Source organism: Pelecanus crispus, chromosome 1 (assembly GCF_030463565.1).
Source record: "Pelecanus crispus isolate bPelCri1 chromosome 1, bPelCri1.pri, whole genome shotgun sequence".
Lineage (NCBI taxonomy): Eukaryota > Metazoa > Chordata > Aves > Pelecaniformes > Pelecanidae > Pelecanus > Pelecanus crispus.
Genome location: NC_134643.1, coordinates 127261772 through 127275086, shown reverse-complemented (window position 1 = coordinate 127275086; position 13315 = coordinate 127261772). Strand labels below are relative to the sequence as shown.

The 13315-nt window shown below is 42.4% G+C and overlaps 1 protein-coding gene across 3 annotated transcripts; it reads right to left on the bottom strand.

The window, feature by feature from the left end:
• Nucleotides 1-3746: 3746 nt before the first annotated feature.
• Nucleotides 3747-13212, bottom strand: NDUFV3 (NADH:ubiquinone oxidoreductase subunit V3). Of its 3 annotated transcripts, none has more exons than XM_075714886.1 (4): nucleotides 13162-13212; nucleotides 12796-12886; nucleotides 8319-9284; nucleotides 3747-4023 (listed from the first exon to the last, which is right to left on the bottom strand). In XM_075714886.1, the coding sequence occupies exons 1-4, from the start codon at nucleotides 13210-13212 to the stop codon at nucleotides 3857-3859; spliced, it is 1275 nt and encodes a 424-aa protein (XP_075571001.1). In that variant the 3' UTR covers nucleotides 3747-3856. The 3 variants fall into 3 exon arrangements, with proteins under 3 accessions (XP_075571001.1, XP_075571008.1, XP_075571016.1); XM_075714893.1 differs by having other exon boundaries at nucleotides 8319-9194; XM_075714901.1 differs by lacking the exon at nucleotides 8319-9284 and having other exon boundaries at nucleotides 3747-4021; nucleotides 12788-12886.
• Between the last annotated feature and the right edge of the window lie 103 nt (nucleotides 13213-13315).

The window sequence follows — 13315 nt, the reverse complement described above, 5'->3', positions numbered from 1 at the left end:
TCCCCCACGGGGTCACAAGTGCTGCCAGCAAACCTGCTCCAGCCTGGGCTCCTCTCTCTCCACGGGTCCACAGGTCCTGCCAGGAGCCTGCTCCAGTGTGGGCTTCCCACGGGGTCACAGCCTCCTTCGGGCACATCCCCCTGCTCTAGCGTGGGGTCCTCCCCGGGTGCAGGTGGGTATCTGCTCCCCCGTGGGCCTCCATGGGTGCAGGGGCACAGCTGCCTCACCATGGGCTGCACCAGGGGCTGCAGGGGAATCTCTGCTCTGGCGCCTGGAGCACCTCCTGCCCCTGCTTCTGCACTGACCTGGGGGTCTGCAGGGCTGTTCCTCTCACATATTCTCACTCCCCTCTCCAGTTGGTGTTGTGCAGCAACTTTTCCCCTTTCTTAAATATGTTATCCCAGAGGTGCTACCACTGTCGCTGATGGGCTCGTCCTTGGCCAGCGGTGGGTCTGTCTTGCAGCCGACTGGCATTGGCCCTGTGGGACACAGGGGAAGCTTCTAGCAGCTTCTCACAGAAGCCACCCCTGTAGCCCCGCTGCTCCCAAAACCTTGCCATGCAAACCCAATACAATAGCCTTAAAACTTCTCACAATTTATGACGTTAAGAGCAGACTCAACATAACTGTACAAGTGGCTTAGATGATGGCATCTCTTGTGGTGGGAGAAAAGACTAAGCACAGATTTTTTTATAGTTGATGAGTTTACAGGAAACCAGACAGAGCGAGATGCACTGGATGCATTTTGATTGTTGAAAGCTGGGGATGTACTGTGGAAGATCTGTAAGTGCGCCCAGTTAAAAGTCTCATTTCTCAAATTTAAAATAAATCTTGAAGATAGCCTTATAGATTGTAGTGCTTACCATGACTGGATGCCAAAGGAGGCACCAGGAGGACCAAAAAAAAATCTTGAGCTTGTAATAACTGATCATCACAAATTCTGTTTGCATTACTACTTCTGGACCTTGGATTAGTGGGTTTTCGACTGCTGTCCAGAACCTTCTGGGTTCCTAAGTTACTTTTGGAGATCTAAGTGGAAGGAAATTATGAAAAGCAATTTTATTAGCAGGAAACTTAAGTTTGCTACACTAAAAAAACCCCAAAGGACTTAAAGTTTGAAAACCACTCCCTTTGACAAAGAAAGTAGTTGTTTCATCTTTTTAATGAGAAGTTAGTGGATTCCACTTTCCAGATTTTTATGTACTCCCACAGTAACACGCTACTTACACTGAAAACCCCACTTTGAAGTTTATGCTGCTTCTGAAGAGCTGGTTTTCACAAAAACTAAGCCGAGACTTTATTTCTTTATTTCACATTTCAGGTTTTCCAGGAATTATGCTAATATCCTGGATTATACATTCTTTAAAACAAGGTCCCTGACTGTATCTGACAAGTGCCTAGCACAGCAAGACAAAGTTACTCAGTGACGTTACAGAATTTGAGCATATTGTATCACATCCTGCTTGGAATTTAAATGCTAGCATATGACTCAAAACACAATAACATCTGATAATAGCCAAGTCCAAAAAAAATTAAGCCTTTTTCATTGAAGTCCAGGAAATCACAACAGTGGGAAAAATTCTTGGTGCCCTTCCTCGCATTATCTGCCCTTCCCGAAGCAGACTGGTTCACTGAACAGAACAAATGTTAAGACACGCACTATATGTACCAGAAGAGTTAGGAAGTTACTTGACTTGCAGCTTGAGTTGAGAGGTGCAGAAAAGATCACCAGAAGACACTAAAACAGGATTACACAGATAGGAAGGGCATTCACCATTAATTTTTGCTGTAATCGTGAAACAAGGGTAGCAAAATGCCTAGCCCAAATACAGATTAGAATCTCCTTAGCTAAAAATGCAGCTAAGGAGAGCGTAGGAGTTGACTGAAAGCAAGACACACTTCTGTTTCAACCCACTCCTCCTTAGCTGATTAAGTCAGTGTTTATAACACCAACCCTCCTGAGAAATGCAAAGGGCGCTAGGTGAACAAGTCTGACTCCCAACAGCTAACAATCACAGCTACTGTGGGTAGATTTAGTAAATACATAAGCATATTAATGGACTACATTTAACTTCTACTGTTTAGATTCTATCTGACAATTTGCAGCCTCCTTCCGTAAGCACAACAGTTAGGAACACAGCTCAGCACCAACGCAGATCGAAGCTCCAGGGTTCAGGTTACTACACGGAGTCTCAGCTAATAACAAAACACAGCAGCTTTACTGAGGCCCTCCGGTGGGCCCTTAATAAAGGAAGCCCCTTTTCCTTGTTCTTTCATGTTTTTAATGTTAACAGCAAACTTCTTTCCCTTTTACAAGAACAGCGTACGTGGTACCACTGGTGTCTCAAAGTGACTTTCTGCTCTTTATTCCTAAGCATGTGGATTTATACATTTGCTGATTTTTAGATTTCATAGTTAGAGTTAGTAATATGCTTTTTAGTTTTTACGGGACAATAAAATTGCTTGCCAGGAGTTCCTGACTTAAAATTCTACACAGCACATTGATGTAGGCCTCTTGATCCTTCTTACCACATTTTTGCCAAGTTGGGAGTATAAAATAGCTGTTCTACTAATTGCACCCAGGGATTTGCGTCCAATATCCAGATAGACTACTAAAGCTGACTCCGTTTTCCCTTTGATCTTGTGTATTCTGTTGCTTGAAAGAATACAGACAGGTGATGGAAAATGCTGGAGCTATTGCAAGTACAACTGCTCAAAGACCAATTAACACCAAAAAACCCCAAATGAACAAGAAGCCAAAATGGAACTAAACCCTCAACAGCTGGTGGTCATCAAGGCAGTTTTCCCAGAGGGCAGAAGACTGTTACTAATAGGATGGAAACACAAAATTTACTGAGACCAACTGTAACCACTGATAACATAAATTGAGAAGTGCCTCATTTCTCACATTTTCTGCAGAATAAGAGTGAAGCTGGACAGTAATACTAACTTTTTTTTTGGGGGGGGGTGTGTGTGTGTGTGTGTGTGTGTGTGTCAGGGGGAAGGTGGGAACTGAAACATAGTCCCACTGAACAATTAGTACCAGGAGCTGATTTTACCATAATGCTGCTTTCATCACATTTAAAAATAACATTCAAGTGATTCTACCCATAGAAACACATTATTTCTCGGAGTTGAATCAACGTCCTATAGTTCATTAGGAACTGCCCACTGAGATTCCCTTACATTTTAAATGATTTCAATTACTGCAGAACCTGGATGCTAGAACCCCCAACAGAAGATTAAATGAAGCTGTATGTTCTCCCTTTACAACAGCAGAGGTTTTGAGATGTTTCAATCACATTACATAAACTTACATTCCTCTTTTAACACAAAACATACACTCTTGCCCCAGGAGACAAATACTTCTTATGCTGTTTCCAGCCAATGATTTTTAACTTCAAATCCAGAGTAAACAGAACCTCTTCAGAGCCAGGAACATGTCTGTGTGCAAGAACAGCCCACTGCATTACAGTGATAACACCACCTACTAATGTCATGGCACAGACCAAACAGACACATGCACAAGGGCCATTATGTTCTTTGACACGGTACTGAAAGAACGGTCAGTATCAAAAGTTTGGAGACACTGAAAAGTCAGGATTTTTTTACGCTATCATCAAATAATATATACTGAGAGGTAGAAAAGCTATTTTTGTTCAGTGATGGTCCCTTTGCAGCTCATGCATATCCCTCAAGAGGTGAGAGACTCTAAGAACCAAGAAGAGCCGTTCAAAAGCGCAAGCGTAAGTTATCATGCATTTATTTATTATCTGATTTATAATACACACAAAGCAACAGTGCTAAATAGAGCAATTTCTCATTCTGCCTGGGCATTTGTTTTAAATGTGGTTCTTTCAGTGCCTTGGTGATGGTCTTCCAGAAGATGGCTGAGGCTGCCTGAATTTTGAGAGAACCACAACAGAATCAACAAAGGTATAAATGTTATATTCATGATGCTGAAGGTTCTTGTAGGTAGAATTATCAAATTCTTCTGGAGCAGGCTCAGCAGCTGCTGTAGTCTCTGTGAAAACAAACAGTAACTGGTGACTATAAGGATGTCACACCAGAGGGCAATATTGTTAATTACTGAGCCAACCTTCACATACTGGCAGATCCCTCATCCAATCAACATTAAAAAAAAAAAAAGTCTATAACAAAAGGATAAGTTTACAAAGTTCTGCTGGTACCTCGTCTGATATTAAAGCAGCACATTAGTATGCAGTAGGGGAACAGGAGTCAGTACAAGTCATCTAATACAGCACAGGTTTTCAAATCCAAGCTATCACCTAATGCTGGGTGGGGATAGGGCAGAACATTTCATTTATATTTTGAAGATGTACGTCTGCATTTCCTGGCTTTTTCGTAATTGCCTTGGTTTTCATTCCAGCCAGAACAGTAGGTGACATTCTTAGCAAGCCAGGAGAGGCAAAGCAGCAGTACAAATGATATATCATCATGTCAGACCACGAGATACAGCTATTAGAACTACTTTACAGATTGAATTTTTTTCCATGGGGAGAAGTGATGGAATTATTGAGATCTCCACAGTTTAATTTCAAATGTGGTTATACTGAACAGTAATAGATCAAAAGCCTTTGATGTAAATTTCCTTTCTTCTAAACTTCGTATCAGCTCTTCTTCCTAAAAGGATAACCTAATAAAGTTATTCAGAACTCCTTACTTCACATTAAAGCCAACAATAATTCTTACACTTTTAGAATATTATGCAGATTTAGGCAGTACCATTTACATAAAAGTTTGCTGTTACAGGCTGATTTTACAACGAATACAATTGCAAGAAATAAAGCTTTACTCCCAATGTTAATTTATTCTCACGTACCCAGAGTTTTAACAATAGAAAAGACAGAAATATAATCTGGTAAAAAGCTTCATCATGTAAATTTGTATGTAGTGGTTTAGGTTAAATCATATTAAGCTTCTTTTTATAATACAACCACCTAAAATAAAAATACAAGAACTCAAGCAACTGAACACCAGAATTTCCCTTTAATTCTAACATAATTATTGCAACATAATGCTATCAGTTTAAGAGTACGTATCCATAACATTCAGCAAGACTTGCTTATAAAACGCAATGCAGTAAGCCATGGTTTCAGCAAAACACCACACACAACCTATGAAAGGAAATATCCCTGTGCCTACTGCTCAGTTCCTGAGACAGCTCACAGGAGACGGCACTAGAGATACAAAAAGCCAGATGATGCAGTCTTTGCTGCAAATAGCCCCAAGAACAGGCAAGCGTAGGCAAGTGTACATTCAACCTGCAAGAGAGTTGTGCCAAATTAAGAGACAGATGCTCAGGAAGAAAAGCAGATGGAGTGTCATTTTTCCTGCCCAAATACACTGTACTTGGCTTCTCAAAGGAAAAATTTATCTCTGAGTTCATCCTCCCCATGCTTCAGACTTCATCTATGCTTTCTCTCTTAAAGAGCAAGCATTTCACAGGATGTTCTTCCGAAATGAATCAGAGGTATACTTCTAGTTACCATGCTACTATTTCACTACTTACTTAGCAGTTGAAGTCAGCAGTTTTTGCTGACTGCTTAGCATGCCTGCTCTACAAAGTGGATGACATCACCTTAACATCCAGGTTTGTAATGGGAAAGATTGCTTTTATGTCTTCAGCATGCCTGCCGCAAGGTTTGCAGATGAACAAGAGAACACAGGAACAGGACAGAAGTACAGATTACAGAAGGTATTATCATTAACTGTGAACATTCAACATGGAAAAGCGGTAGCTGTTCTCAAAGGTGGCCTCAAAAAGAAGAGAGAACAAGAGATGCAAGGAGATACCAGTGATGCTGTTGAACACACGTAGCTAGGTTTTACTCTCTGCTACCCCCTGGCCCCCAAAGACATTTCACCAGCAGTAAAGGGGTGTGAATGTGCCTATACTAACCCCCTCTCCTACAGCCATTGCAGCAGTCCTCTAGCGGGGGCACAGCACGTACCCAGCAGAAACTTTCCTGCTGTCACAGCCTTAACACCTCCACAGAGCAAGAGGAGCAAAACGGCAAAAGTGCCATTTTCAGCAAAGCCAGGTCCTACCCAAAATGTTTTTGCTGATGTGGTTGTGATGATGATGGGTCTGAGGCACAGTGATACTACTGCCCCACTGATACAGCTCTGCAGGAAACATTTGTCACATGGTCTTAACCTTAATCTGGATTTACAGCATCAGAGTAGGGGAGGCTGTTTCATAGATCTTTGATGTGTCATAATCTATCACTAGCACAGTTTAAGACCAAGTCCTCCCTCTCATACTTGAAGTTAACTGAACTCTTTTTTGAGGTCTTCATATCAACTTCAACGTGAAAAAAAAAAAATGCTTGAGCACCTAGAAGTCCACTGTGGATAAATGGGGAGAAAAGCATTAACTGTAGATAACTACTAATAGCCTTTCCCCATTTTTTTTCTTTTTTTTTTTTAAAAAAAAGAAAGCTTCTGCTGCTGACTGCAAGGAGGAACAAGTAAATGAAAATGTCACTTGCAAACACTGCTGCACTTTACCATTTGAGCTGTGGTCAGGGAGGAAGGTAAGCTTAGCTTCCAACTCTTAAAACACATCAAATTATGAGCCAACTAACCCCTTAAAACAGAAGGCAGATCTTTTTACTTAGCACTGTATCCTGGAAATGGATGTACAAAAGCAGTTATTTGTCACTTAACCTGGTTAGACACTTCACAGAGTCACAGAATGGTTGAGGTTGGAAGACACCTCTGGAGGTCATCTGGTCCAGCCCCAAATGCTCAAGCAGGGTCATCTTAGAGCAGGCTGCCCAGGACCATACCCAGACAGCTTTTGAATGTTGCCAAATGTCCGAATGTCTCCAAATTTCCAAGGATGGAGACTCCACCACCTCTCTGGGCAACCTGCGCCAGTGCTCCATTACCCTCACAGTAAAAAAATAAGTGTTTCTTGATGTTCAGGCAAAACTCTGTATTTCAGTTTGCACCCACTGCCTCTTGTCCTGTCACCAGGTACCACTGAAAAAGAGTCTTACTTCTGTCTTCTTTGCACTCTCCCTTCAGGTATTTACATACATTGATGAGATCCCCCCTGAGCCTTCTCTTCTCTGGGCTGAACAGCCCCAGCTCTCTCAGCCCTTCCTCACAGGAGAGATACTCCAGTCCTTTCATCATCTTAGTGGCACTTCACTGGACTCTCTCCAGTAGCTCCACATCTCTCTTGTACTGGGGAGCCCAGAACTGAACACAGCACTCCAGGTGCATCTCACCAGGGAAGGATCACCTCCCTCAGCCTGCTCGCAACACTGCTCCTGATGCAGCCCAGGTTACTGCTGGTGGTCTTTGCTGCAAGGGTACGCTGCTGGCTCATGTTCAACCTGCTGTCTACCCGGACCCCCAGGGCCTTTTCTGCAAGGATATCACTTGAAGGGCAATATTCAAGCAGCTTTACAATCATGCTGCTTTTACTTCAAAGCAAATTCTTTAATTCAAAGCAGCAACCAGAAGAGGGGGCTGAAGAATGGTATGCTGCCTAAATTGAAAGGCAAGAATGGTAAGCCACCGCAGATCAGGACAGAGGGGCATTTGCTATTGAAATACACAGAATGAGATCAGTAGGTAAGTTAACAGGACCGGTAGTAAGAAGTTAGATAGGAAAGTATAGCTAGGGAGATGATTATATGGTGCATGATGCTCTTTCATAAAACATATCACTGTCTCCTCCCCAGCTCACTACAAAAACTGGGTTATAAGGTCAACTCTGTGCTACTTCAACACGACTCACTTACCAACCTACCAATCTCAGAACCAATACCTGTTTCTGGCATTACACTGTGATTTCTTGAAGTCTACTGAAATCTAAAACTTTGCAAGATTTTTTTTTTTAAAACAACAAAAAAAGAAATGAAAGACAGCAAGATTTAAGCAAAAATCAGATGGCATCAAATTTGGCTCAGGAGAAAGGCAGCGACCAAATCCTTCCAAGAAAAGAGAAGAGGGAACACAAGTTTTGCCATATAAAACCCATGATTTTGCTCACAGTGAAAACAATCTTGTTTTCATTTTATAAGTAACTAGTTTATGAAATTATAAATACAATGAAATGAAGACTGCTTCCTTTCACAGCATAACTGGAAACTGAATATTACTGAGTGCTTACAACAATTAGCAATGAACAAGGATTTGTCTTCCAGAAAGTCACTGCTACACAGTTAGCTTCAGTATAAAGATTAGAGAATCATGAACAGAGAAGATTTGGAAACCCTTTAAAAAAGTTAAACCCTAGCCCAGATGAATCAATACAGTTCAAACAATTTAAAGTTGTACCCTCTATTGTGCTTCTTTCTCCAGCCTGGACTCCTGCTTCCTGAATGGTCTCCTCCTTTGCTGTAGTGCCCACCACCAACATTGTGCTTTCAGAAGTCTCTTCTAGTTTAGGAGCAGTTACTTCTTCTGCTTCTGACTCCTGTGCCTCCTTCACCTTTTTTTCTTCTCCTCTGGATACCAGTTTTTGCTTTTTGTCTTCCTGAGTCACTGATGAAGCTTTCAGCTGAATAGCTGCTACTTGGGTTCCAATGGACTTTTCCTCCAAGTAATCAGATTTATGAGTGACATTGGTCAGGTCTCGGCTTTCAATCATGTGTGGTTCTAAGACCAGCTTCTGCCGACCTGCTTCTTTTGGAGTGGATTTTACTTTGGGGTCTCTTGCTTTGGATTTTGATGCTTCATGCCTGACTGACGTTTTAGAAAATGCAACCTGCTTGACAGGAGACACATCAGTTTCTGTTTTGCATGGCTTCTTCTTAGCCACATATTCTTTGTGGGATTTCTGGGACAAGTTCTCTTTTGCTAGCACTGATGCCTTTACTGCTATGTTCTCAGAGATGGAATCTCGTCTAGGAAAGTCAACTTTGGTTTTAACAGCAACTTCTGAAACATCATCATCATTTGCTTCCTCAGAATCTGAGCTAGAATCTGAATCTGAGCTGGATGAAGACAAAGTTTCTTCCTCAACTAACTCTTTCCTCAAGCCTCCTTCTGTTGCAGGTGTAGTGAGGTCTTCCTCCTCGAGGGAGGAAACAACTACTCGCTGAGGAAATGCAACCACAGTTTTTCTTGACATGAACATCCTTATGTCTTCAGCAGGTTTTGAAGCTTCCTCGAGGTTAGTACTAGATATGCTCTCACCTTTGTTTGCAGATACTAGGAGAGAGCTAGAAGACAACGTTTTAGGAAATTCAAGTGGTGCCTTGATGGCTAGCAGCTTGGTGCTTCCCTGTGGTGCCACTACATCTAGGAAACGGCATAAAAAGGATTGTCATCATTATATCCGACACCGTTGTTAATTAGTGATCTTAGTCATACAATTTTAACTTTCTGAGATAATCTGGTATAAAAAGCAAATTGAAAGAAGTTATACTAAACACAGGCATTATGAAGCAGAAAGTTTTAAGACACTTTAAGTTAAAGAAACTAGAGTTCTAGTTAGCACTCAACAGTTTTTGCTGCTGTGATGCTGCAACTCGTGAGATAATGCCTTTTACTCCTTGCTTTGCCAGACTCCTCACAAGAGCTGTTTTTCTCTGTGCTTCAATTCTGCATCACTGAAAATGGTTTACAGACACCTTCCTATCTCAGATGAACATTAAGACAGCTTGTTAGCCGAGCCCTTCAAATATGCTGCTAGAGATAATATTCGCCTATGAACAAGCCAGTGAAGCAGAAGACACAGTAAACTGACACAGCAGTAGCCAGCCTCTTGCAATAGTTATCTTTAAAGCAGCAGGGAGGGATGACTCCCAAGAGACAAAGTAGTGGAATAAGAGATACCTCAGGCCGTATTATGAAAGTATTACTTGTTTGTGTGTCCATGTGACCTACCAACAGAATTGTGGCTAACACAGTTTAATACTATTTCCCCAAGACTTTCGGTCCTCCAGTCTTCACTGTCTCCACTTCCTATTTGTGGTTTGAGACCTCTTCATGTACAAAAAAAAAAAAAAAAAAGAAAAAAAAAAGAAAAAAAAGTCTTAGACAATCTCCTAATGCTTCATGTTAGCCTGCCTTTATTTCTTCTCCCTCATGGATACTTTCATTAAGCTAAATTCTCCAGACAAGGAGCCAACAGTTGAAGAGTACCAAATACCCCTTGGATGCTTGTGCCAATTATATCCTCGAGAGGCTGATCAACAGCAAATACTGTTGTGGTTACAGAAAGATGGAGGACAAAGAGGACTGGGAGCACATTAAGAAGATACACCACCGCTGAAATTTGCTATAGCAAAGTCAGCTCCATTATGAGTTGCACCACTTCCAACCAGCAGTGTAATTCAACAGATGTCCAGTCTCTTGTGCAGATTTACCTGCACAGTTTGGAAACCCAGATCTACTTTACAAGACCATAAACTAGATGCAGTTTTCCCCCTTACTAGTATTTTACAGTAGTACCTTGTATGTTCAGAGGAGTTACTATAATTAGTTTTGAATAGAAGCAAGTCTTTAGAAACGTCCAAATGAAAACATCACAGAAGAGACAGACACAGGAAATTAAAAGCAAAGTATTTACGAACTCTGTATTTCTTTCTTAACATAAGTACAAATGAAAAAAAAAGTACCAGTTTACTATACATGTAATACTTTTGAATAATTTCAGACACATACTTCTCTCAGCCAGACGGAAGGTGCAGCACAGGGGGGGAGGGCAGGGGAAAGCAGGAGGATGGGCAGCCGCCTTTGAAAGAAGCCTGACTCCCTGCACAGACCGACACAGCCAAACAGCAGCCTGTAGAAACTAATACGTGAGGAAACATCACTCAGGATTGAAGAGTTCTTCAAAGAAGTGTACAGGAAGGTCAAACTAACACAACAATGCCCAAAGGGATGACAGACAAGTGAAAGCTGAGCAAAAGCTGAGGAAGTATTAATGTTAAGGCATCCTAAGAAACCAAGAGACAGGTAACACTCAATTTGACCATTAACAGTAGGTGTTACTGGAAAAATACTTTAAACAGTAATATTTGGATAGGTGAAAAAGATATGTGTTTCAGCTTTTAGTCATAAAATCTAATACAACTGGTACAGACACTTTAATTAGGGTACTTCAAACTTTGTACCACCTGATCTGTATTTGCATCTCTTTGGCAAAAGAACAATACATCCACATCAGTAACAAGAATATTATTCCTGGATGCATTCTTACTGATGCTTGTAACATCAGTATCATTATCGGAATGTGTTTAAAACATGTTCACGCTCAGAAAGGTGGCATGCAGCAGTTACAGCCCTGTTCCCCACCACTGACTTCGTAAGTAAACATGACCATTTTATCAAAGCAAAGAAAATTTGCATACCCTGTTCCAGCTAGAATCTGAAATAGACAGCTGCATCCTATACACCTGAACTAACCTTAATGATTTGCAGGGGAAGCAGCTGGCTGAAACAGGTGGCCCAAGAGGTCTCCTGACACCTTCTGAAATCAGAGCTGCAGGACAATGAATCTAGAAACTGATGCTAAAGTGCATCTCAGATATGCTTAACATAATGCCAAAGAACCCCAAATATAAAGTGATTTGTTGTTCAATCAAACTTACATCAATCTATGCAGCAGAGGCTTTTTTAATGGACCAGCCAAGCTTTTATTTGCCTTGGCATTTAAGAAGCTAACGTCAGAAGCCAGAAGTCTGCATTCAATGACCCTTTCAGTGATCTTTTCAACAGCCATCAACAACTCTGATCACCCCTATATATGTTCCCATGGAGCTCTGTTGTTTTAAGCACCTGGATCTCTAATTTGGGATAGGAATCCCACTCACTGAATCAGTGAGCCTCTATTTCCAAACCGCATTTTGCACAAGATATCCCTCTTTGAAATTTGTATTCATGTTTTAACTTTGGTCAGGGACAGAAGGGGTTCAAATATTTCTGAACATCAAATGCACTGCAGCATCCACACCCAGGTTGATGTACTGCCTTGCCTGCAAACCTATGGGGCAAGAAGCATTATTACTAAATTTAACACAACGAGGCTGTGGTAGTTTTCTGCAGCTCCTTGACACTGTTGCCTGGAGCACATATTTGGATCTTGCAAGTCTTTCTCTCTTTCTGTAAAATGGGATGCTTTTTGACCCTCATAATCCAAACATTTCAAAAGACAAGGGGGAACCTCTGAAGTTCAAAACCAGATTTTGCACCTCATTAAAAAAAAGTAACTTGCTACACTCATTTCCATCAAATTTCAGGCAACTTGCAAAGCTTCTTTATATTACGACAAATGTAATGATAGCTCTCCTTTAGTCTGGTCAAGCATCACAGCAGCTAACGTATTAAGGTGAAGGTAAATGGGAAAGAAGTATCAAGCTTGTCGTATGGCCTATGAATATAAATATATCCCATGCAGGCCCATTCCTAGCAGGCCTTTACTTTTAGTTTTCTTACTGCACAGTACGTTTGAACAGAAATCCTTGTTTACATGGTGATGACCTTTCACTTTCTTGATTTACATAGCAGCTGTTCAGAGATACAGCCGTGAGCATTTCTAAACTCTTATTTATCGACGCATTTAATGACAACCAGAGGAACTTGAACTTCAGACGGGCGCTCCACAGTCCGACGGGCAGATAAAGTTGTATGCTCTGCGCAGAGCGCAGAAACCTCCCGAGGCTGGCAGGCCATGGGGGAAGGCTACACTGCTGGTAGCTTTTAGAAAAAAAAAAAAAAAAAGAAAAAAAAAGAGGCTCTCCTACGAGCAGCTTTAGCTTTTATTTACACACCCCACCACCGCTCAGGACAAAAACAACCATCTTACTCGCTGCCGGCGTCTTGGAGCCCACTGGCCTGCTGCAGAACGCCGCTGAGGGGGCCACCCCTCGCAGCCCCCGGGCCTCCAGCCACAACACCTGCAAGGCACCGCATAAAACCAAATGAACGAAGCGGGATAAAAGCGATTTTCAGGGGACAAGGGTGGCTGGGTGACTCCCCCGGTGCATGTCGTTCTGCACGGCGCATAAGCACCTTCCCTCCCCCGGGGACGCTGCGCAGGTACCTGCGCAGCGTCCCCGGGGGAGGGAAGGTGACCGGCCGGCTACGTGCCACCAAAAAGAGCCGAACAAGCACCCAGGGGGGGTAGGAGCAGCCCCTCTCCCCGCCATCCAGCGCCCACCCTACCCCTTACCTTGCGGCTCGCCGCCTGCCCGCAGCAGCCCAGCAGCGAGGGAGCCGCCATTTTGCTGTCGACTCGAAGGCCGCTACGCCGGGGCGGGACCTAAGCGCTGTTTCCGGGCACCTGCCGTCACCCGCAAGCAGCACCGGCATTACGTCATTGCTTC

Excerpts from the sequence above, each read along its gene's own strand:
- NDUFV3 (XM_075714886.1), bottom strand. The coding sequence starts at position 13,212 with ATGGCGGCTCCCTCGCTGCTGGGCTGCTGCGGGCAGGCGGCGAGCCGC. Across the intron at positions 12,887-13,161 it reads GGCAGGCGGCGAGCCGCAAG|GTGTTGTGGCTGGAGGCCCG; the intron begins GTAAGGGGTAGG and ends GGTGCCTTGCAG. Across the intron at positions 9,285-12,795 it reads CTCCAAGACGCCGGCAGCGA|ATGTAGTGGCACCACAGGGA; the intron begins GTAAGATGGTTG and ends GCCGTTTCCTAG.